This window comes from Syngnathus scovelli, chromosome 14, assembly GCF_024217435.2.
Source record: "Syngnathus scovelli strain Florida chromosome 14, RoL_Ssco_1.2, whole genome shotgun sequence".
In the NCBI taxonomy this organism is placed as follows: domain Eukaryota; kingdom Metazoa; phylum Chordata; class Actinopteri; order Syngnathiformes; family Syngnathidae; genus Syngnathus; species Syngnathus scovelli.
In genome coordinates, this window is record NC_090860.1 from 8,045,003 (window position 1) to 8,068,422 (window position 23,420).

The 23,420-nt window shown below is 41.5% G+C and overlaps 1 protein-coding gene across 2 annotated transcripts in view; it reads right to left on the minus strand.

Moving 5' to 3' along the window:
* arid1b (AT-rich interactive domain 1B) overlaps positions 1-21,448 on the minus strand; it is a 130,434-nt gene extending 108,986 nt beyond the window's left edge. The window contains exons 1-2 of one of the 2 annotated variants that reach the window (XM_049740558.2): positions 21,248-21,448; positions 19,979-21,177 (exon numbers count right to left, since the gene is read on the minus strand). In XM_049740558.2, the coding sequence (XP_049596515.1) occupies positions 19,979-21,109 (1,131 nt within the window). In that variant the 5' untranslated portion in view covers positions 21,110-21,177; positions 21,248-21,448. Of the gene's footprint in view, positions 1-19,978 lie in introns of both variants that reach the window. The other variant, XM_049740559.1, reaches the window with a different exon arrangement.
* Between the last annotated feature and the right edge of the window lie 1,972 nt (positions 21,449-23,420).

The following is a 23,420-nucleotide window of genomic DNA, read 5'->3' on the forward strand; positions in this document are numbered from 1 at the left end:
AACAAATAAGTATAATTATTGTCTATAGCGCTCTGTGCAGCGTGTGTCTCTTTCCGGAGAATCAACATGCTGCAGCCAGAGCCGTCGGTCTACTGGGACAATCACTCTTGTCTTTTATGTTATTTATTTATAACATGCAGCAAAGCACTCTCCAATTCCTATTACACAGTGGGCCTTGAGATGCCTTCGCCTGCAGAACAAAGCTAGACATTTGAGGCTTGAAAACACTTACGTTTGGGCCTCCTGTTTTAGAAAACAGCATAAAATAGGAACAAGGGAGAGAGAGAAAAGATGGGGGAGGAAGGGAGAAAGCGAGAGAGACAGGAGCAGTGGGCGACGAGATCGAGTTCCATATTAATGTGTGCAAATTCCCCCGCTCCTGCTGACTAAGATTAGAAAAATTAATTTCATGGATGCAGAGACAATACTGATGTCATCAAGCGGAGAGCAGAAGAACGCCGCACGTTAACTCTTCCCTGTCCGGCCTTTATTAAGCAAGAGCCTATTTTAATACCACCTTAAAGACTAAATGTGTCGCGTGAGTGAGCCTCAATTTTGCCGGCAAATAGGCGGGCTGTATGCGCGGTGGCGTTCCGAGATTCACTTTGCATCATAAACTGCATCTCAGCACGCATGCCTTGTTAGGAAAAAGTCCCGTAACAAATAACAGTGAGACGCTCCGGTCCGCAAGGAGCTAGCTGGATCCCTCCTTTAGCTCAATATGCATGCATAGGTTATGAGGATGAGATTATCTGAGGAGAGAGCAGGAGACGGAGGAGGTGGGTGGAGGCTCCCAGATAAACAGTGCATGTTTGGCAGGTTAGAATGAGAGGCAGACTGAGCGCGAGAGAGAAGTCAGATAAGAGGTTGCCGTAATGCAGACAACCCTTATGCTTTTGTGTTTGGCGCAATGCACATAATTGCTCTCTCCGCCGTGTCGCTCAGTGTTGGCGAGAGGTGTACCCTCTGCGTTTGACACCAATATTTACACCACGCACACACATGATCATAATTCACCCTTCCCAGCCCCCTCCCGCAAACGCGAGGGAAAGTTGCAGATCGCACGGTTCGTCACGGCCATCACAAAGACGTCATTAAGAGAAGGGAGGAGGAGGAGGAGGAGAAACGGGGAGGGAGGAGAGCGGCTGCTTCATCTGTCTCAAGTGAGATTGGGGTCGAAGGGTCACCAGAGCCCTTTTCCTTTGCTGAATGAGAGCTGGAGACAAAAATAGGAGGAAGAGACGGAGGGGGGGGGGAACTCAATGACAAAATGAGATCCATCTGACATGCTTGTGACACCCCATTAGAAAATGAAAACAAATAAAAGCAAACTGTGGGGAGGAAACAGCGCAAGAAGAGACCTCAAATTTGCTAGTCAAATCTCCTTCAAAGATGCTGTTTTGTAAGGTTTAATGTATTCCGGCTGGATTTGTCACATAAATATAATAGTGTACAGTTTTATACAAAATACATTTAAAGTTAGTTTCACTCCACATATTTCCAACACATCTGCTCAGTTAGCGTTTACTAATATGGATACTGCCTGCTGGTTTTCATGGTGTCTTTTACTAACATGGACTAGGCCTGATGCATTCCGCCTGCTTCAACACTGGAACCCATTTCATTTAGTGGCCATGGAGGAACGAGAGGAATGTGCTCCTCGGCCCCCAGAACCCCATGGAGGGAGGCTCTTACGAAACCGAGAGCGAAAGAAGAGGAGGAAAACAATGGGCCTCAAATGCAATGTTCAGTGTAACCTTCCTACAGCTGTACCTCCAGTTCCAACTCAAATATCAAAGCTAGATCTCACATTTGATTGTGATGTCTTTGATCCTAGAACATTTTAAAAGGGGTACCAAATTGAAATAATTAATTAGCCCATATTACTTTAAATTATATATTATTATTAATTAGATTTATCTATTTGAAGATTTGTAAACAATGCCTCATAATATTGACTAAGAATCACAAGGTAGGAAGCTGATGAATATCAATATTAAAGTAAAATTGTCAAGATTATCTTTTGATTTAGATTTCGTATCAGCTTCCTCAGCCACAGTCATGTGTTTGCTTATATTTAGTTTCCTGATTTCTTTCTATTCTTGTCATTCATTGTTTGTGTTTGCTGTCTACTGTTAGTCATCGTCCCAACAAGACAACCATCTTTCCTGAAAACAGTAACCTTTTTTTTTTTCCCATAAGTGCTGCCCTTTTGCTTACTCGAGTCTTCGGTAATCCTCGCTGAATTACAGCTACTAAACATGCAAGCTCGATTCCTCTCCTATTCAAGGGAATCACCATCTTTGCTAATGGAATGGTATTAGAGGGGAAGTGTGTTTCTACAGGTTGAATAATGAGCCAAGTCCTGTATTGCCAAGTGTGTTTATGAATTAGCCGTGGTTATTCATGATATTGTGCTCAGAGTAGGGTGAAAATACATAAGTGAATACTAAGTGAGCAGACCAACACAAATGATGCTAAAGGGTCCTGAGGGGGCTTTCTCTGCCATCCATTAGTCAGCCCTGTAAGGCAAAGCTTAACGAGCTCCTGAGGCTGGCCATTGGGGGAGTGGGAGCACTGTGAATTATGAATGCGTTATCTAAGGCCACAACACAATAGCGCTCCTCCATCTTTGTTATTCAGCCTTTGATTTTCTTTAGCACCCCTAAAAAACAGATAAAGGCTTTCAATGAAAACGTCTTTCATCAAATAATCAATAAATACCAAATGCATCGCACCTATAAACAACAGATTTGTCAAACTAGGTCACACACATGATGTAGTTAAAGAGGCTCCCCACTAAAAACAAGGATTTACATTCAGGCAGTTTGTTTTGGAGCACTGCCCAGTCCTCCAGGGTGGAACTATCCATATTTCTTCGGTGGGTGATCCATCACATTAGAAAAAAAACACATACACAGGCACACAAATAAACAGATATCCTGACCTTACCTCGGGCGGATATTAGATACTCATTAAAAGTCACCTGAAACAATTTAAACCAAATTGATTTCATTATCGAGCACAGCATGACACACGAGGGCCTCGGCTCTGACAACTCAGCTAGAAAATGTACCTTAATAATGAATTAGAGAAAAAAAAAATTGATACGATCATCTTTTATACATATACAAGCTAATTGCCTACTCGCTTTTATCTGTGAGTTACAGTCGGATGGTTGATTGGATGGATGGATGGATGGATAGATGGATGGATGGATGGATGGATGGATGGATGGATGGATGGATGGATGGATGGATGGATGGATGGATGGATGGATGGATGGATGGATGGATGGATGGATGGATGGATGGATGGATGGATGGATGGATGGATGGATGGATGGATGGATGGATGGATGGATGGATGGATGGATGGATGGATGGATAGACGGACGGACGGACGGACGGACGGACGGACGGATAAAAAACGTGCTTGTGGGTTATTTCGTTGGGCAAAGTTACAAATTAGATTTAAAATCAACCTCAAAAGCTCTTGTTTTAAAGTACATATTTTATTTTATTTTTTCTTATTTTATGGCTATAATAACCTTAGCAGTAAGTGTCTTTCAAGCTTGTGTGCAATGATCACTTGCACACATACACACACACACTCCAGCAATACCCAACCTTGCTACCCCCCGCACACCTCTACAAAGAGGTCACTGGAGCAGCTGCAGCAGACATGGGCCTTGGTTTTCTCCTGTAATGAATGTGAGCTTCCACTCTCCCACCCCGCTGTGAAAATTTCGCCACCCAAAAAAGCTCCTTGGCCTGGATAGTGAGGCCCAGAAAACCGCACCCACCCGCCACTGCAGCCCCTATAGGTCACCGTGTGGGAGGCTCCAGGCCCTGTGAGTCTGAGCCAGGCCTTCCATCTCCTTGACCTTGACTGAGAATCAATCACAGAAAGTCTGGAGGAACGCGAGGTGGGGGAGCAGGGTCGAACGGTGGAAAAGGCTCCAGGCCTGTGGGGGCTCTGTTGCAAAACCACCATTGGCTGCCTCCTTCACTGTCAAGACTCAGTGGGAAATCTTAATCTATAGCACACAACTCCATATAAAAAAATATTCACAAGCAAACTGATTCAAATTAACAATCAATACTGGATTGAATTACTCACATAATAACTGTTTATATCATCCTCTGTTTCAACTGTTATCAATGGATATTACGAGATTTAAGAATCCTAAAGGCATACTTTTACTCAATACATTATTCAACAACAGTGGAACCACAGAGTGAATCTAAAATGTCCAAACTATGTGTGTGGTCAGAATAAGTAAATATGAACCTTCAGTGACCTTTTACAGTATGTTTTTGCGTGTGCGTGTGTCTTTAACTCAACATATTCAAGGCTGTGATTGGCTAGGAACACGTTCAGTATGTATACCAACCTCTTGGCCATAGTCAGCTGGGATAGGCTCGAGCTCACCTTGGACCCAAATGAGGCAAAGCAGTATTGAAAATAGATGGATAGACATATTAGGGTAGTACATATTTCCCAGGTGTAGCAACATACGTATCTAGGCTGCATGTACAGTAATAACATGGTGGAGAGAAAACGGGGATGAATTCAACTAAGGAAGGAAAACTGACAGTCAACAAAAGCCTACAATGAGGCGACTGGTAATTTTTGTGTTCTTTTTAATTTCCTGTTTATTATATGTTTTTAAAATAAAAAATGTGGGTTTTTTTTTTTTGCTCTTCCAATCCTGTTGATGCATTTCAGTAGCTTGGTCAACCCAACAACACACTCTAGCATGACTAAAACTAATCTGTGAAATCATTACGCTCAATCTTACGACGCAACATTTTCTGGTACCGCAAAAAAACAAAACAATCCCCTTCTAAAGTGAGGTCAAAACTTGACATGTTTGTTTCTGTGCGTATGAACATATTCTTACAACATGCATACTGTTCTCCACTCTCAAATTTAATGACGACAGGGAGTTGCATCACCAATTTGACTCACATATCTCACTTTTATTAATGTTATAAACTGACACGCAAATAAAAACAAAATATAAAACCAAATTTATGCCATGCATGATGACTGCTCCAACTCTAAAGTTTTATGCAACTTCAGAGCCATATTTTTCCCCCAAAACATGGATTGAATTTCAAGGTGGATTCAACTTCAGCTACAAATATGTTGAGCGGAATGTTAAGTTACCTCAGAGCTCTTACACAAGTCAACCAATCAGTAAGGTCATAACATGCCTTACAAATATGCCCTCGCATCTCTCAAACGTAAGTATTATGTGTGTGTGTGTGTGTGTGTGTGTGTGTGTGTGTGAGTGCACACACGCTTGTGTGTTTGCGTATGTCTGTGATCAGTGTGCACCATCTGTTTCCAGATGTTGTGTAGAGCACAGCCAGACGCTTGGCAGGCCTTCTGACAGGCCTGTGTTCCTTATTGATAGAGGGATCACAGAGGCAGAAGAGTCAGCCATACTCAGCTCGACCACAATATTGTCCTGTCTGCTGTTATTCATCTCAGTCAGCCAGGGGAGAGAGAATGGGAGCTTGGGAGCCAAGTTTGGAGCTGTCAGAAATGGGCCAAATCAGACTTGAATGTGTTTCAAACATTTGGAACGTAGCGTGAGGAATGTTGGATTTGTCATCCACATGCAGCCCTATTCTATTCCTGAGGCACAGCTAAATAATTCCATGGTATTTTGATTTTAAAAAGACATCTCAATGATAGTGAACCTGGCCCTGCACAGCTTGGTAAATATCAGCTGGGACCATCATGTCGATGCAGCGGTTGGACTCCTTCCTGCTATAAGAATGCTACAATTATTTTTTTTTACACTACTAACATATAGTATCATTTTAAGGGAAACAAAAAGACTCTTACTACGCTGAGTTCTCCAAATAAGAGGCTCAGAGTGCTTGCTTCAAGTTCTTCATGACGCCCATGAATATTTATTTACTCCAACTTAAATTACAGTTTTAACCAGAAAAATACAAGTTATGTCTTCTATTTTTTCCAATGCTGTTGTTTTAGAGTCTATAAACCTTGAACTAAATGCTTCACCTGCACATTATCCAAGTGACTTTTCAACTATTTCCATCTGTTGAGTGCTTATTACATTGATAAACTGTATCCCTGACCCTCCACCCAGTGCCATCTTTCTTTCCAAGCTCCTGCCAGAATAATGGAGCAGGGCCGGCATTAATGGAGGGCAGAGCTTTCCCTGGAGCTTTGATCCCGAAAGTTCAATAGTCTGCAGTTCTTGAGGGGTCAAGCAGCATGAGCCATGTGGGTAGGGGCATGTGTAAGTGAAAGCACATTGAACAGCTCATGTCAAGCATGGGGGCCAATATGATCCAGGTTTGGAGAATATTTGGGTTTCTGGGCTACATCTACCTGGAACGCCTCAGGTACCCAGTCCATAAAAAGCAATTGTACAAAAAAGGTAGCAAAACAAACAAACAAAATAAAAAAAAGTAAGAATACAATATATAATAAAACAATAAATACAAAACAATTATATATATATATATATATATATATATATATATATATATATATATATATATATATATATATACATATATACACACATATATGTATACACACACATGTAAGACACCCAAAAAAGGATACAAACGCTGAAAACAAATAAATGATTTAAGTACTTAGGGGCTAAGCCACACTTTCATCAGGCAATACCCTGGGTCTCCAATCTGTCATCTTTCTTTCATCAAACTCCTCCGTCCCTTGCCAATTATTCATGCCAGCAGCTAATCGCATTCATACTATTCTGTTGACTTTATTACTCTACTTTTATTCTGCTCTTTCCCCACATTTGTTTACAAGAATAAAAGCCTACTCTGACAGAATTATCCCTCTGCACAACAAAAATAAATCACAGCCCTTGCACACACATCATTCACATTCAAAGAGCACAGCTAAATTATAGATGGCCCCTTTCGCCTCCAAATATGCATTTCATTAGCATTTCCTTTGCATGTTTTTGCATGCTTGTGAGCATGACCCACTGATGTGCATATGTGTGTGCGTGCAGGAGCAGAGAATGGGAACAGACTTGCAGCAAAGCAGGACGCGTCCCCTTTCCTAAGCCTAATTTAGGATTCAATTACAATACTCTTTAAAATGCGTCGACTTTGCAATTAATTATTTTAAGATTATTCTGACAGTAATGGGCCTCCCACTGACGCCAGCCGGTGCAAGACTGGGTGCCTAAACCTGAGAACTGCTCTCTATACAGCGTGAGTTTGCACAAAAGTGCACACCCACTTTTTCTTGCTACCAGTTTATTCTTTTCTACCTTTCTCAGGGGCTGCCTGGGGCTTGCGATTTCTAGAGCATCCTAAATGCCTCCTGAAAAATTGCTTAATACAGAGTTTCTTTATTTAAAATAATTCTACTTTAGCCTAAAAACACCTAAAAAAATCTTCATCTTTTATGATTGTTTTGACAGCCCTACAAAATCTCATACATCAAAACAAAATCGGTGGGGCGTTGATATGAAAATAAAGTACAATAAAGTGGAAGAGAGAAGGCAAGAGGGGGGAAAAAAACAACTACTAATGGCTTCAGCTTTTTTTCACTGTGACACTGGATGTGTATGATTAACAGTAAGAGCAAGAACTTGCCAACAGCAATAGCACTGCTGTCAGTGTCAGCCAAGGAGGATGCACGATATGAAGATGAGAGTGACACCATTGACACAAATCAAGCCCGACTGTAAATTGTGAATTTCAGTAAATAATTGACACAAAACGGGACTCAACTGCGGACTAAACCAGAACTATACCACAATCTATGATCCCAACGGTGCTCCCCCCCCCCCCCTCCCTCCAGCTTCTCCGTCATGTTCTTGATGTTTCCTTCACCCGTGTTACTTTACTTGGCGTTCTTTGCGATTGCTGTGCAATTGATATTGCTTCAGTGCGGCGAGCTGCATTTTATGAGCCACCAGGGCCTTCTCCCACGTCCTCGCGAGTCCCCAAGAAACGCTGACGGATGAGCCTTGCGACAGTGTGCAAACACGCATCAACACCCGCAATCATGCACAAATGTGCATACACAACCGTCTGTCAGCGCCGCTGCAAGGCGTAAGCGGAAAAACATGCTGCCCTCCTCCGCCCGCTTTGATTGGAGCCAAGCGAAGCATTTTTTTTATCCTCCCTTCTCGCCGGTTCTTTTTTCTTTGCTCATTTCCGAAATGAATGTCATCATCCATCCCCTTCCTCCTTCGCTCTCCCCCACCATCACCCCTGGGCAAACCTCAGCCCAAGCACCAGATTCTGTTTATTTAAATATTTGATATGTAAGCAGTCATAAAATAAATGTCAGAAAAGGAAAAGGAAATGGATACGAGCAGTGTGGAATAAGAGGTCATTATGGGTAATAGTTTTTGATGTATGCTTCTGCCCCTGCGGTGTGACCCCCCTTCCCCTTACACCCACCCCCACTTTACCACCACCATCACCACGACTACCATAAAGACAATCCTGTACATGAGCCGGGGGATGCTGAGGAAGTCATAAACAGAATGAACAGGTGAATACACAGAGGGCAGTCAGTGTGTGTGTGTGTGTGTGTCAGAGTGAGCGAAATGGAAAAGAGGCCCTAGCACACACAATTGACTTTTCAACATTGCATATTCCTCAAACCGGCTATTTCCTAGGCATAGTGATTTCTGTCGAGACGCCCAGGAAGCAGCAGCACTTTGGCAATTTGCAAAATACCTTAAAATATCTCCTGCTTTTACAAATGCTCACTGAATTCTGAAAGGGACTGTAGTCTTATCTCTTAGTCTATTGAACAGCACTTTATCGATTATTGATGGATTTTCATTTTCAAGACCAGGTGCTGTCTGCTGTTGCTGACACCGCTATTACAAACAAACACACACACACACATTTCTAAGAGTATGTGACTCACGTGTGAGGGATCCCCACTAGTAGTACCCAAAGGATTACATGTCTGACAATTTACCTCAAGATCTGATGGGGAGGAGGGAAAAAAAGAGCAAGGTAGGCAGAGTGAATAAATCAAACTCGGCTCCTGAGAAAAAGAAGGACAAGCGGCAGGAGTAACCTTGAATTTCTTTTTGATGCTCAAGTGCTAAAATAGTGCAAATCGGCAGAAAGAAAAATCCCCAATTAAGAAGGAACATAATCACAATATGTTCATCAGAGTTGATGTTGTATTGACTTGGCATTTGAGGTTATTCCATTCCCAGACCTTTGTGCCTAATAAGCTCCCTGGCCACGTCAAAGGGCTCCAGAAGAGCGAGTGACATCACATCGAGGGTCAAGAGTCAAACACTGATTTTGCTGGCTGTTGACATTTCACCTCGATGCACTCCAGCTGGATCCCCTCATGATTTGTCAGTACAGAGAAAATTTCCCAAACTTATCGAAAATTGTACAAACAATACTGTATCGTAATTAGGAGAAAACTGACCTGTTTGTTGCTTTTTAATAATCTTTTGTGAAAACAAATCAAAACACCACAATTTATCTCAGAGGACATTCTCCACTTTTTCTGGCTGATCCATTAGAGGCCATACTGAATATCTTCCTATGATAAACATCTGATATATGTAAGAACTGGAGATTTGTATCTGGTTGTCAAAGGAAGCCCTGATTCCAATCCAAGCTTTATTCCAAGTCTCCTTGAACATTTCAAAACATAAACATACAAATTACAGTCCTAGCTGTTAAAACACGTGTCAAAGGCAAGGCCCGGGGGCCAGATACGGCCCGCCAAATCATTTTAGGTGGCCCGCGAAGAAATTGTGCATCAAATTTATATGTCAATTCCAAAACTTCAAATTGTTTTCACTTTTAAAAAGCAACTTTTATTACCATTAATTTTTAAAAATGATTTATATTTTTAAATATTTGATTTGATTTCAATATTTCATTTTTAAATATTTGAACAGTTTTTATTAGTCTTTGTTTTGAAAACTTGTGTAGCCTATACGATATATACAATATGAGACATTTATTTGGGTTGACAATTTGAATGGCCCTTTGAGGTAAACTATGACTATGATGTGGCCCGTGACAAAAATAAGTTTGACACCCCTCTGTTAAAAGATAGATTAATGTCCCTGGTGCTTTTTAGTATGTTGTCTTTTTAAAAAGCCAAAGCATGACATCCACAGTCAAAATATGACAATGCCTTACAAGGCAAATGTCCATCAAATCACGAAGGCCGACTTAAACGTCAACAAAGAGCCAATACTACTATTGCTCTAGTACAGCAATAGTTGGAATTTTCCAAGTTCAGCACAGACATAAACATGAATTTTGGCAATTATGTTTCAAAATATAAATACAACTCTTAATGCAAATATGCAAACATCAATACCCCAAATTCAAACTGCGGATACTATTCTATATTTCTAAATCTTATCTGCTCACACACTCTGTTATTACCCTCTGCTGCCTCCAGAGTTGGGGTCAGGGTGCCCTCCAGTGCGCCTCACCCTCTCCACTGTTAATTACCACTAATCGTCTCCTCTTCTTTCTCCCCCTCTTGCCATAATAGAATCATTCATCTTTACTACTTAATGAGTAGATAGACACTGCAGTCACCATCCAAGGTCAACCGATACTAGCACAAAATGACAAAAACACAGCAAGTTGGACACAAGTGGAGAGGAACAGAAATGATGGAAGACTAGAAGATGTTGCATTTTCTGCATTAGTCTCCTTTTCCGCCTCAAAAGATGAGCAATGACTACAATCCGTGTCAGTCGACGATGTCTGAAGGAAACCATAACAGGGCTTAATTACAAAACATGTTAGGCAAGTACAAACTGCCATTACCTGAAAACAAGACCATTTTACTGAGAAGAGAAATGCTGTAAAAAACACAATTATGTTCCATTTTAGAGCTTCCTGTGCAGCCGATGCATATAATTATTTAAAGAATAATTCCTCCTAGCAAGACTCATTTCTTCAGCGCAAGTAAGAGGGCAACCTAAGCATTATATACCTCAAGTATCATAAAACACATAATTAACAGTAAATGCTGCAAATAGTAGTTCACTGATTTCAATAAGCTAGTGATTCCCAAAGGGCATATTATAACAAAATATGTCTTCTTTTTTTTTTTTTTTTTTACTACACAATAAAAAAATAGGCTTTCATTAGCTTTTCTGTGTTAGTTTGCAGGATTGCACCACACTAAACTTTACATGGGCCAATGAAGCACTCATTACAATTTGGTACAGATCCATGAGTTGTTTCCACCTTTGTTGGCGTTGCAATAATTTCCTTTTCAGTGACTGTATGAATATTAATAAAGGCAGTCATCAAAGAAAGGTAAGGATAATAGCCTTACATAAAGTTATGATTGCATATAATGAAATAAAAACCTATTATACCGGTACATCAATGTTATAGATGCAATTACAGTGATCAAAGTAATCATCAAAATATTTTTTTAGAATTTTCTGGAGTTAATATTAACTTCCAACTATTTCAGTGAGTCCTCAGATTTATTGAAGAAATAACGGTGATTGCAATCCGGTTTGACGGCAAGAATATGAGCATAAAAGGAATTGCTGGTAAAATAAAATACCGTATTTTCCGCACTATAAGGCGCACCTAAAAACCTCCAGTTTTCTCAAAAGCCGACAGTGCGTCTTATAATCAGGTGCGGCTTATATATGGGCCAGTATTGAGCCACTACAGCAGGCGTGTCCAAAGTCCGGCCCGCGGGCCAAATGTATATATCTTATATATGGACAAAGTTTTAAAATGGGCCATTTATTGAAGGTGCGCCTTATAAACCGGTGCGCTTTATATACGGACAATGTTTTAAAATGGGCCATTCATTGAAGGTGCGCCTTATAAACCGGTGCGCTTTATATATGGACAATGTTTTAAAATGGGCCATTCATTGAAGGTGCGCCTTATAATCCGATGTGCCTTATAGTGCGGAAAATACGATACTATAAGCAACACAATAGCAGTACAAAAATATGTACAAATATACTAAAAAGCAACAAAACAAAAATGGAGTACAAAAACAACAGAAATGCCACTGTAGTCAAAATATTTTCAAGTGAAATATGAAGTTTGTCACTCCGGTTTCATGCAGAGCGCAAACACATGCAGCCATGTGCTCCTGCAGTGCAGTACTGGTCAGCCCAGCACAGCAAGCTTGGTAAATGGGACAGTTGTCTATGGATTATGCTAATGTGGTATTCCACACTCCCCTCTGGCATGCGTCTGACATTACAGTAACCTTTGCATGTTTTGCCAACATGAACTATGGATGTTCATTTAGAGGAGACACACACACATACACACACTGAGACACACGAGTGTGTGCACCACGCGGCACTGCTACACACAGTGAAGCGTGCACAACGTATGGTCATTCAAAACAGTATCGACAATCTTCAGACGAATTAACATCATGAAGCAATAAGACGTTTACACTTCACAGTAAAGTTCACTTGGGTTGCCAATATCAAACCCAGTTCATCCAGTTTCAGTTCAAGGAGTGTCTGGAATGTGGAACACAAGTCGAGCCATATCAGGGAGCTGTCTAATGGAAGGAAAGGAAAGGAAAGAATTGTTGCTGTTTGAAGATATTTTTGACATCAGTCCTAAAACATCAGCAGCAAAATGACCTCGTCTTCCCATCTGCAGCGTATCCAGAAGCTGCAACGCCGTACTTTTATTGCATCTATGCACACATTTAGTAAAATGCAGTTTCTGCAGTGTGCATGTTGGCCTCTCGGGGGCAGTATGGTGCCACACATGCCTGGAGTGCGCACAATGAGGTAGAAGAAGTTGCAATTGAGGTTTTTCACAAATTGGGAAAAATATGTGCTGTTGAGTGTCTATATGTGTCCCGAGAGCATTTGTATGTGGATATTCATTTTTGGAAGGAATATCAATCCTGAAATTTAATTATAATTTCCACAAGGCTGTCAGTCACATTTAACATTAAATTGTAGTATCACCATAGCATTGGTGATATTTTGAAACAACATAGCTATTTAATGTGTGTCTTTTTTTTTTTTTTGCATGTTTAGTTTTCGTAATCTTTAAATAGGGTGTTTAAAGTTTAAAACATGCTCAAAAAGTGGAGAATGACATACACGTGACACGCTTAATCGTTTATCTTCAATTATGGTCATGAAATCGCTATTAAATTTTGATTTACTCCCCAACCCTTGTGCACAGTTTTTTTTTTTTTTTTAAATGGAGAATTTGTACATCCATTAATCAATATCAAAACATATGACGACATCCGATTTAGCAGATCATCTCCATCTGTAGTCCATCTATTGTTCAATTTCTCTCATTGCGACTGAGGGAATGCCGAAGTTTATTTTCCTCCGCTACGTGGTATGCTTGTGCCGATCTGCATTTTTCTTTTCTTCATTTACAGCTCAGCGCACAGAGCCATCACGACATCCATCTATCTCCTTGTAAACAATATCCATTCGCGATACAAAATAGTCGTTTCTTATCTACTCCTTTTATATGGTGCGTCTAATGTTCACACTGAGGTATGACAACACACAAAAGCAGTGTTTATTCACTTCACGGAAAGGTGACAAACAATTTTTTAAAAAGTGGGACTTGGAGGAGAAACAAACCGAAGTAGCCGATAAAACTCATTAAAAAATGCCTAGTTTATAGTCTGCCCCATCCCGTTTCTAATGTTTATCTCATTTTGTCTCAAACAGTCCTTTTTAGCATTGACTTGTCTTGATATTTTTCTCTTTTCTTCATGCAATCCCATCATGGCACCACTGATTAGAATCAATTCAAAGCAAGCAGCAGCAGCACTGCCCTGTGTATTTCTGGAGGGGAAAAAAAGAAGCTACACATGATTAAAAGAAGCCTTAATAGCAAACACGTACACTACTGTATATTGAAAGCTATACAAATAGGCCTCTCTGCGACAATGTGTTGAATATGCAATGACTGATGTGACCAGATAATGCAACAGGCTGCCACGGTTTTCACTGAGCTGCAGCAGCACAAAAAAAGGAGCTAAATTTTACACATAAAACATACATCCACAAAAAAAAACCCCACAAAAATCCATTGTCCATAAAGTTTTATATTGACTGTACCTAAAATTCAGAAAAATATGTTGAAATTAAAATTCAGGGACTATCTCTGCTTCTAACAGTTTTCATGTGAACTTATTAGTAAAATGGGAATATAAATACAATGGTTTCTAATTTTAGAGGCAGGCGTATGTGTGAGGGGTGTAAAAACTGGTGCATCTTCATACTCGCGCCGAAGCAATGCTAGTTTACCATGTTTGGAAATTTGGCAGATCGTGCCAGGCTTCGTTTGGCATTACGTGCAAGGCTTCGTTTGGCATTGCGGAAGCCCGAAGGTGTTTACTTTTGAAAACCCCCGACGCACCTGACAATTTGGTACCAGGAAGTGGACTACAGTTTAGATCCGGTAAAACCTGGTCTACGTTGTGGCACAAAACAATTTGGGTGGATTTGATCCAGGCAAAGACAAATTCTGCGCTTTCTAAATGTCATGGATGCAATCCGATTCTATTCTGAAACATAACATCAGTGTATGTCACATTATTATTATTATTATTATTATTATTATTATTATTATTATATGAACTTTAATATATGTATAAAAGCAGGAATCAACATTACATCATCTGCATGTGGAGATTTAGTCGATTGTGTTTACTCCCACAACGGCGCAAATGCTCATATCTTACTGCGCCCGGCTATGAAAATGCCAAAAGAAAAAATACTCCACTCGACTTGCACAAAAACAGGGCCCAATGTGTGAACATTAACATAAATAAATATCTAAATAAAAATATATAGTTAAATGAAAAATGAATATGTATTACTCTAAATATGTAACCATCTGGAGTATATGAGATTTACTATTGAAAAATAAAACTCCCTTGCAGGGTCTATGAAACCAATGCCTGGATTTTTTTCTTGCAATTTCAAGAAAGGTTTTTATATCATCATGGGTGGTCAAAGAGTACATAAAAGAAGGTAATATTAAAGCAGAAATGGCAGCACAATAGTCCACAGATGTGTGGAGTAAGGTGTATAAATATTCAATGGGGGAGATGCAGGCTGTCTAAATACCTCTGAACTGACTGAGGGTCCCTTGGGAGACCAAGCTTGCAACTGAGAGCCCGAGACACATGAAAAGAAACGGGAAACACTGACTGAACAAAAAGGGAAGGGGGGAGGGGGGATGGGGTTGTGTTTAAAAAAAAAAAAAAGACGCCTGTAAAATTGAAAGCTATCTGTAAATAGGACCATCTGTTTCTAAAAGACTTCTTTTGCAAATACACAACTAAGCCCACGCGGGAGGACAAGAAAGAAATATCACTCATCCTCTGGGATGGAGGGGGAGAGGAGGGTCCTTGCCTACAGCCCACTCCACATGGCTAATTAGCATATGTGAAGGTCAGGGTGATACTATGGCAGGGTGTGAGGGAGGCGGAGGCGCCACCATAGCACGGACACACGTGCACACTATGGATGGAAGCCATTTAAATTACTGTTGTGTGAAGGAGACCACCAGTTTACCCCCCGCTCTTCTCATTGTTCACAGGCCCAAGCCCAATAAGCTCCAGTGGGAGAGAAGATTTTAACTAAGTTGACATTTGCCAGAGTTCTGTTAGTGATTCCCTCTCTTGGTCTAAACTGAGCCTGGAACATTTCTCAGAAGTCAGCAGCCTTCCGTGTGACTCACTTCAAATATCGCCTACATTCTTACATCTGTGGCCTTGCTTCAGCTTTCCTCTTTAGCAGCTGCGTCTCCCTTCTAGTCTATGTGTGCAAATTGTAAACAACGGAAGTATTTAAAACAAAACAACATCTTATTGGAGGGTGAAGAAAACAATTTTGTCTTTATTTTTTGAGCAAGTGTATCATTTTATTTTAGATCAAAACGACATCGAAACACCCAAGTTATGCTGATTTGATGGAACTACACTATGGTAATAAGTTGTGGTAATAAATATAATGCCAGTTCCTGCACAAATCTCAAACTGCCAAAGTTAAAGTGGATGTCACAATCAAATCAAACTAAAAAGCCACTAGAGACCTTAAATGTACCCAAATTAAATGTTATTTGCCAAATCAAGTTTACTTTGTTTCCTTCTAATGAGACTTCTGATGAGAGCGTAACAACATTACATCAATGTACTCTTAAAAAAAAAAAAAACAGCGTTAGGCCAGCCATAAAAAAAAAAAACACAATTATTTAATCAGCAACTTAATCAAATACACAAACTTGTACAGTACGTACACCTCATGATTCCACTGCGTTATTCGATTCTATATTTAAACCCGAGTATTTAGTAAAGAGATTAATTGGTATGCAGCGGAAAGAGTATGCAGCCAAGGAATAACCCCAGCTTGCCAATTACCTAGGCAGGCCGTGTGTTTCATCTGAGGAGGATGAAAACCGCTGAGCAGGGCCCTTATCGGACGGAACAGAGCAAATTAAAAATTCACCCCGGTCTTGCTAATCAGCATTGGGCTTGCTAGCAAAGACACAACATAAACAAATGATTGACAGGAGCGGGGTAAGGCAGGATGGATGAGGAAAGGGGCGGGAATGAGATCGGAGTGTTTCATGCTGACAAAGGCGCGTCAGGTCTCAGGATAGAACGAAAGACCGGAACGCAAACGAACACCAGGCCCTGTAAAAATCTGCAGGAATTGAATCGCAGCAGCCACGGTTAAGAACATCACTATGCACGAGGCCCCGCGCGATAGGCGCATAATACAATGTGACATTGATGCATTGCTCCCATTATAAAGTCTTTGTTCGTATCACACTAATAATTCATAAGTGAGAAATGTAAACAGTATGCAGTAGAAAGGAACGCAAGTAGGGATCATTTCAAGGTAAGCGCAGCACATACCGGGATGGGAATGCTTTTAATATGGACTGAGAATCCTAAAAAAGCAAAGTGGATATTAGTAGAAACTGTAAATGTGCTTTCGCTTTTACCGGGTCATGTTTTGAGTTGCTGCTATAATGATCTGAGGAACGCCAGTTTCCGACGTACTCATTATTATTCACTAATTACTGTTATTCTACGCTGTGTGTTTAGCGGATAACAGACAGATCGGTGTTACACATGGAGGCTGACACAGAAAACATTACGTCATTTACTATGACTTAAACTTTAATAAGTCATTAGGATTGCACAGCTGCTCTTGCACGCTACCCGATGTACATTAGGCAAACAGGAAAAGCCTGCATTCAACCACCCTCAATATGGTATTAAAATAAATACCTATTTTGACTTTCAACAACATTTGAGTCATGAATATGAGGCGTGCAACAAACTATTTCAAGCAGCAGTGAACACACGCTTGAGCCTCTTCCATTGCGCAAGATGATACTAGGGTTCCCAGAGGGTCCGCAAAACAAAAACAATTTTTCTTTTTTACAACCCCCCCAAATTCTTTCAAAAACACTGCTAAAGATTCATTCTATGTTCCTTACAATGGAAATTTTTTTATATAAATCCAAAAGTCATTTATCTGGCCTGGCACATCCTGGGACTTTCCAAGCATATTTCAGGGGGGGCAGTGCCCCTGCAGCCATCCCCTCTAGCTACACCAGTGTTGTCCAGATAAGAGTGAAAGGTACGTATATGTGTATTTGTCATGGAGGAGGGGAATAAAAGTGTAAATGAGGTGCGATGGATTCGCTCACTGCTCCCTCCTGAAGAGAGGCAGTGAGGAGGGAAATTAAATTTGAAAGAGGAAAATGTGCCAACAGGTGACAGAGGCGTGCTCCAACCAAACACACTCTGAAGTGAAGCGCAGTCAAATCACTGGGCCAATTTGGATGCGCTATTATGCACAATGCCGCTCGCCGTTCTCACACTGCCTGTCAGAGCACAGAATAACAGTGTTGGCGCTCCAAATATGAATTAAACATACGGCTTTTGTGGGGTGAATATGCTGCACAAATGTTGTGTGAACAGAAAAAGATAGATTTGTTCTGGGATGGGTGGAATAATATGCATTTAAGATCACAACAACACAACTGATAAAAATAGTCTTTGGGGTTCAGTGTGTCGGAACTGAGTTGCATACACTCTTATTGTTATCTTTTTTGTCATGCACTGTTAAATCAGCATCACTGCAAACTACTGAAAACAACTTTTTTGTCAACATCTAACAATTATCTTCAGTGAGCTTCTTACCATTCTTTTTTGGTGTGCTTGCGCCTGTTTGATTTAAGTGCTCACTGAGCCTGCAGATATGAATGAATCTTAATATGTTGGGCATTATTCAAATCTCCAGGAACTCAGTTTATTAACGGTGTATCACGTGACTGGGCAAATAGCCACAAGGTGGCGCAAATTCCCTGGCAAACTTGATACAAAGCAGCTGTTCCGCATGCGGGAAGCTGGAAAGTTTGTGGAGATTTGCGCTTCCTTGTGGGCTACTTGCCAAGTCATGTGATATACCGTTAATAAACTGAGTTCCTGGAGATTTGAATAATGCACAAACATTTAAATCAGACAGGTTCAAGCTCATAAAACAGGAATGGTAAGGGGTTTTAAAACTGTAGGATTTTTTTTTTGCACGCTGCATTTAACCCCTTTGTCCTCCAGTTGTCCAGATGTGTCATCTGGGGGGGTGCATAATTACCACATCTAAAAAAATCTGTGTGTGTGTGTGTGGGGGGGGGTTCTCACGGGGCCAAAAATATTTTGCAGCAGAGTTCCTGTTTTCCCTGGGTGTGCATAGAGTTCTCCACACTGCTTACACCAGCAGTGTTTCAGCACAACGCTCCCAAAAGAGTGACGCTTTCAAGGATGAGAAGTCCATGTTGACAGCTATTGCCGGGAAAGGGGGAGGGGTAATTATTTAGAAACACTTGGTCCCCTCCCACCACTGTTACCACTGATGTGCCCTGAAGCAAGGCATTCAACAGCCAGCTGCAGCCAAGAATAGAAGCTAGCTTGCAGCAATGTGAATAATTTTTTTTATGGAACAGAACATTAGTCAGATGATGAACAATAACAGACTAAAAAAATACTTGATTTGTTTTTCAAAATATTACATGTGTGTTGAACTGAAAACATAGAATGATGCTCATTATTGACAGTTGTGAGTAATTCTGCAGTCTTGAACGCAACACACCTAAAGTTCCATACAAGCCACGACGTTCTTGCACCTTTTTTTTTCTATGTGCTGTCTGCCCTGATGACTGGGTGACAAATATGAAACAAATCTTCCAGGGATCCTAATTTAAAAATTTGGACAGAGCTTCAAACTAATGATCATGATTCAGGGCACAGGCAATGGGTCGTCTGTTTGAATTTTCAGCTCAGTTGCACAAGAGGAGAGGAATGTAACACCAACTCTAGCATTTAATCAGGAACATAATGTGGATTAATTAATATTTTATGGAGGTGTTTTACTTAGCTTGATGAGTGGTTTAAACACAATATACCCTCTGGCGATGTGTTAGGGATCACTACTAGATTATTTTTACATAAAATATATACGTAAATACACAGCACTGTGCAAATGGCTCAGTCACTTGTTTTGACGTTAACCTTTTTAGTCATTTCATACACATAAAGTGTTGGGAATTTATTTGTGTTCCATTTAAAAAGTACCTCTACATAAATAGGAATGGTTGTGATGTATTTCACATACAAGCACCAACTAAAGAGCAGTCATATGTTCACATTTTATAATTATCCCAGCAAGAAAGGAAAATAAATACTACTGTCTTAGGGGCATTACAGTATGCAAATGATGTGTCACTATTGAAATACATTTGGTTAGATACATTAAAATAAGGATGGTTGATTTTTTTTCTTCTCACCATGTTGGTTAATGTTCAATGCAGTTACACCACAAGGAACATGTGAATGCGCCAATAAATAATGTGCCAAAATTGCTACCAAACAGTGAGACACACAGTTGCAATATGAAGTTAAGGTTTTATGACCTTACCTGACTCCTCCCAAGGCCTTGCCCTCCATTGCCTGGACTGATTGAATGCGGATGGTTCCTGGGCTGCCCTCCCCAGCCGTGGGCCGTGGTGGCTCCATACTGGGGACCCACATCTTTTCCCAGGCCCTGCTGCGTGGAGGATCCACTGTAGTCTTGGTAGGCCCCACCGTAGCCCCGCATCATGGGACTTGGTGATGTAAGCAGCTGGTTGAGGGTCGGGGTCGCCCCTGAGGGATGCTGCTGGTGCTGAGTTGGTCCTGGGAACCTTTGGAAGCCACTGGAGGAGGCTCCCTGCGTGGACTTGCTGTGGCTTGCAGAGGAGTTGCTGCTCATCATCAAGTTGTCAGGTTGCCTACATCCAGTGGGGCTCATCATGCCATAGGTCCCGTACCGTGCCCGATTATAGGGAGGGTACTGGTTGTACTGGCTGTTCTGGTAGCTTGCTTCATGGGAGTTGTCCATGCTATTATGTGCAGATGATAGCCCCATCCCTTGCTGCTGCTGTCCGCCATGTTGCTCGTAAGACCTTGATGAGTAATAGTTGTTGTTGTACTCTGAATTGTTGCTGGCTGGCCCCAAGTTGGAGTGATCATACCTTGAAGACATCATCCCCTCTGTTGATTTAAGATGTCCTTCTCCTTTACCCTGCACCTGCTGCTGTGACTCCACTTGACCCCCCAGAAGGTTCTCTTTACCGCCGTGGTGGTCCACGGTCCCTCGGGGTCCCTGTCCGTTGTTGTTGCTGTGCATCTGGCGCTGCGGATGCGGCGCAAACTGGCCGAATTGCGGCTGCGGTGTCTGGGACTGAGGGGGGTCTCCACTCCCGACATATTTCACCTTATGGTTGGCAATCAGTCCCGTTTCCATGGAGGAAGCGTTGGAATTTGACGATGTAAGGTTATTCCCATCCTTGCCCTGACCCGCGGAACTTGAACGCACCATGCCAGGCTCCGTTCGGTGGTGATGGTCTACATTATTCAGAGTCCCATCTCCGGTGCCCAGCATCTGCCCGCTGCGCTGCTGTACGCTTCCTCCTCCTCCGGATTTCCCCGAATTGAGCTCCGTGCCCAAGCCGCTGGATAATTTCTTGGTTTTGTTGTTATTTCTGGAGGGAGCGACTTGCGCAGCCATGCTCACTCACTCCAACATCTCAGCGCGCAGCAGCGATCGCGACCCTCCGCCAGCCTTGCGCGCACACGCTGCAAATAAAAAATAAAAATAAAAGAAAAAAAAACAGAAAAAAATATGGTGAAGGATATTTTCACGAACTTTAATCTTGCACCAGTGCTCTCGTCGTAGTAGTGGTGTTGGTGGTTGGAAAACTGCGCGTCAGTGCAGCGTCATGTTGAAAGTTGGTCTTTTCGGGTTTGAACTTTCTTCCCCCTCCGCCTCTCTCCTCCATCCCGGTCTTGCTGATATGTGGACGCGTCTCGCGGAGCCCTTGCGGCCCAGCATGGGATGAGAGAGAGAGAGCAAGCTCGACCAGTTTATCCGCCTCCAGGGCTTCAGCGCGACGCACATGGAAAATCCGGAGTGGAGTTTAGATCCACGTAGGCTGCTTTTGCGTGCATCTAGTTCTATTTTTTTCTTTTGCATGGACTTAATGACAAACCTGAGGTTCGCATTATTTAGAATACCACGCTTTCACTATAAAATCAATGTCTTTAATAAATGCATACCAGTATGACTGCTTTGAAGGTGCATCAACTTAAATTATGACAAACAATGAGGCCATTTCTTCCCAAAATCGAGGGTGTTTCCATTTTTTTGGGGGGTCTTGTGGGAGGAGAAAAAAACTTTGAATCCAAATTAGTATTTTGGAGTCCTCTGCAAGTCATTGGCCCTCGAATGTACCATCCTCACAACTCATCATCATATGCCACAATTTTCTCCCATAATTGCACAATGAACTCCTGCAGACATGCCACCTTCAATGTTGCTCGAGACAGGTCTGGTCCTAGAGAGCCGCTGTCCTGCCTGTTTTAAAAAATTCCCTCCCTCACACGTCTGATTCAAATGATCACCCTGATGAGCTTCGATAGAATTTACCTGCATCAGGTGTGCTGCAGGAGGGAGAACTGGAAAACAGGGTAGTGGACCTCGAACCGGACTTGCCCAGCCCAGCTATTAACAGGTATCCAGTTCTGGTTTTCCCTCCATCCGCCTTCTATGTCCTTCAACCCAAGCCAAGTTCTCTGCAGCTCTGACAGGAGTCGGACACGCAAACTGTTTTATCCAAGTGTAGCCTTTGGAATAAGAACAATTTGACAATTTATGGCAGCTGTAATGCTATGCTGTAGTAGTCTTCTTTCAAAGAACCAAAGTCACCTTGTAACAGTAGGGGTGCCATAGATGTGTAAAAACTAGCACCAGAGTCAGATAGAGAAATGCATAGCAAAAACTACTACAAAGCAACTTTTATTTGAATAAAGACAATTTACCCCCCACCTCCCTTCAGTTCATTTCATTTGCCTGCCAGAGCAACTTGTGTGAACTGACAATGACATTTTTTTCAAAAAGAGGTGCGAGGATGAAATAAAATAAATCAACCCCAGGCTGCAGGCTAAGACCACACAAAAACCAAAGTCTACAAGATACGCTCCAACCTATCAGTGGTATTCAAACATGAATGCAAAATAGTGCTTAGCAAAGACGCTGGGTGTCTGCTGGGACTTGAATAAGCAGAGGCTCTGCTTTGATGAGATCAGATGCATTTGATCAACAGAGGGAGCTGTGGATGAAAGAGGGGTGGTGGAAGAGGAGGGGAGGATGGGGGAAGGATTTGGGGATGAGTGGTGCTGAGGATGGCCATGGTAATGATGATAACTGCTGCTGGCCCTGGTGCTGAAGACCAATATGATGACGACAGTGATGATGATGAGGTTGATGATACCGGTGCTGAAAGTTATGCTGATTATAATGATAATATTTTTTCTTACTTGTTGCATTAGGTCACAAAACAAGCAAGTGTAATTGACTGCAGTGTGAAGCTAAATCGTATGTCCATGACAAAGGGAAGCCCCCTGCTGGAGAATTTGTGTTAGTACAAGAGCTTCATAAGGTCCAAATAACATGCAAACTCTACATATGAATACTGAGGCCAAAATCAAAAAATAAAACTTGACCACTAGCCACTGCTGCCCATTTTGTGGAGAAAGAGGATGAGTTTGCCTCGGAGGTCACCTAACAAAAATACTAAAAACAGCAATGTACGTTATGTTACGTAAGGTTAATTAATTTTTAATGTTAACATGTTATTGGATTGATCATCCAAGACAGCAATGTTCCACTTTCATAGAGCTATTTTAACACCATAATGTAAAAATGCAAATTTGTTGTGTTGTCATCATCACATTTTCTTCAATGCTACCCCACATTACAGTCACGGCTTAAAAAAAATACTACAAGTGAAAGAAAAACCACTTGTGGAGCTAATCCTGGA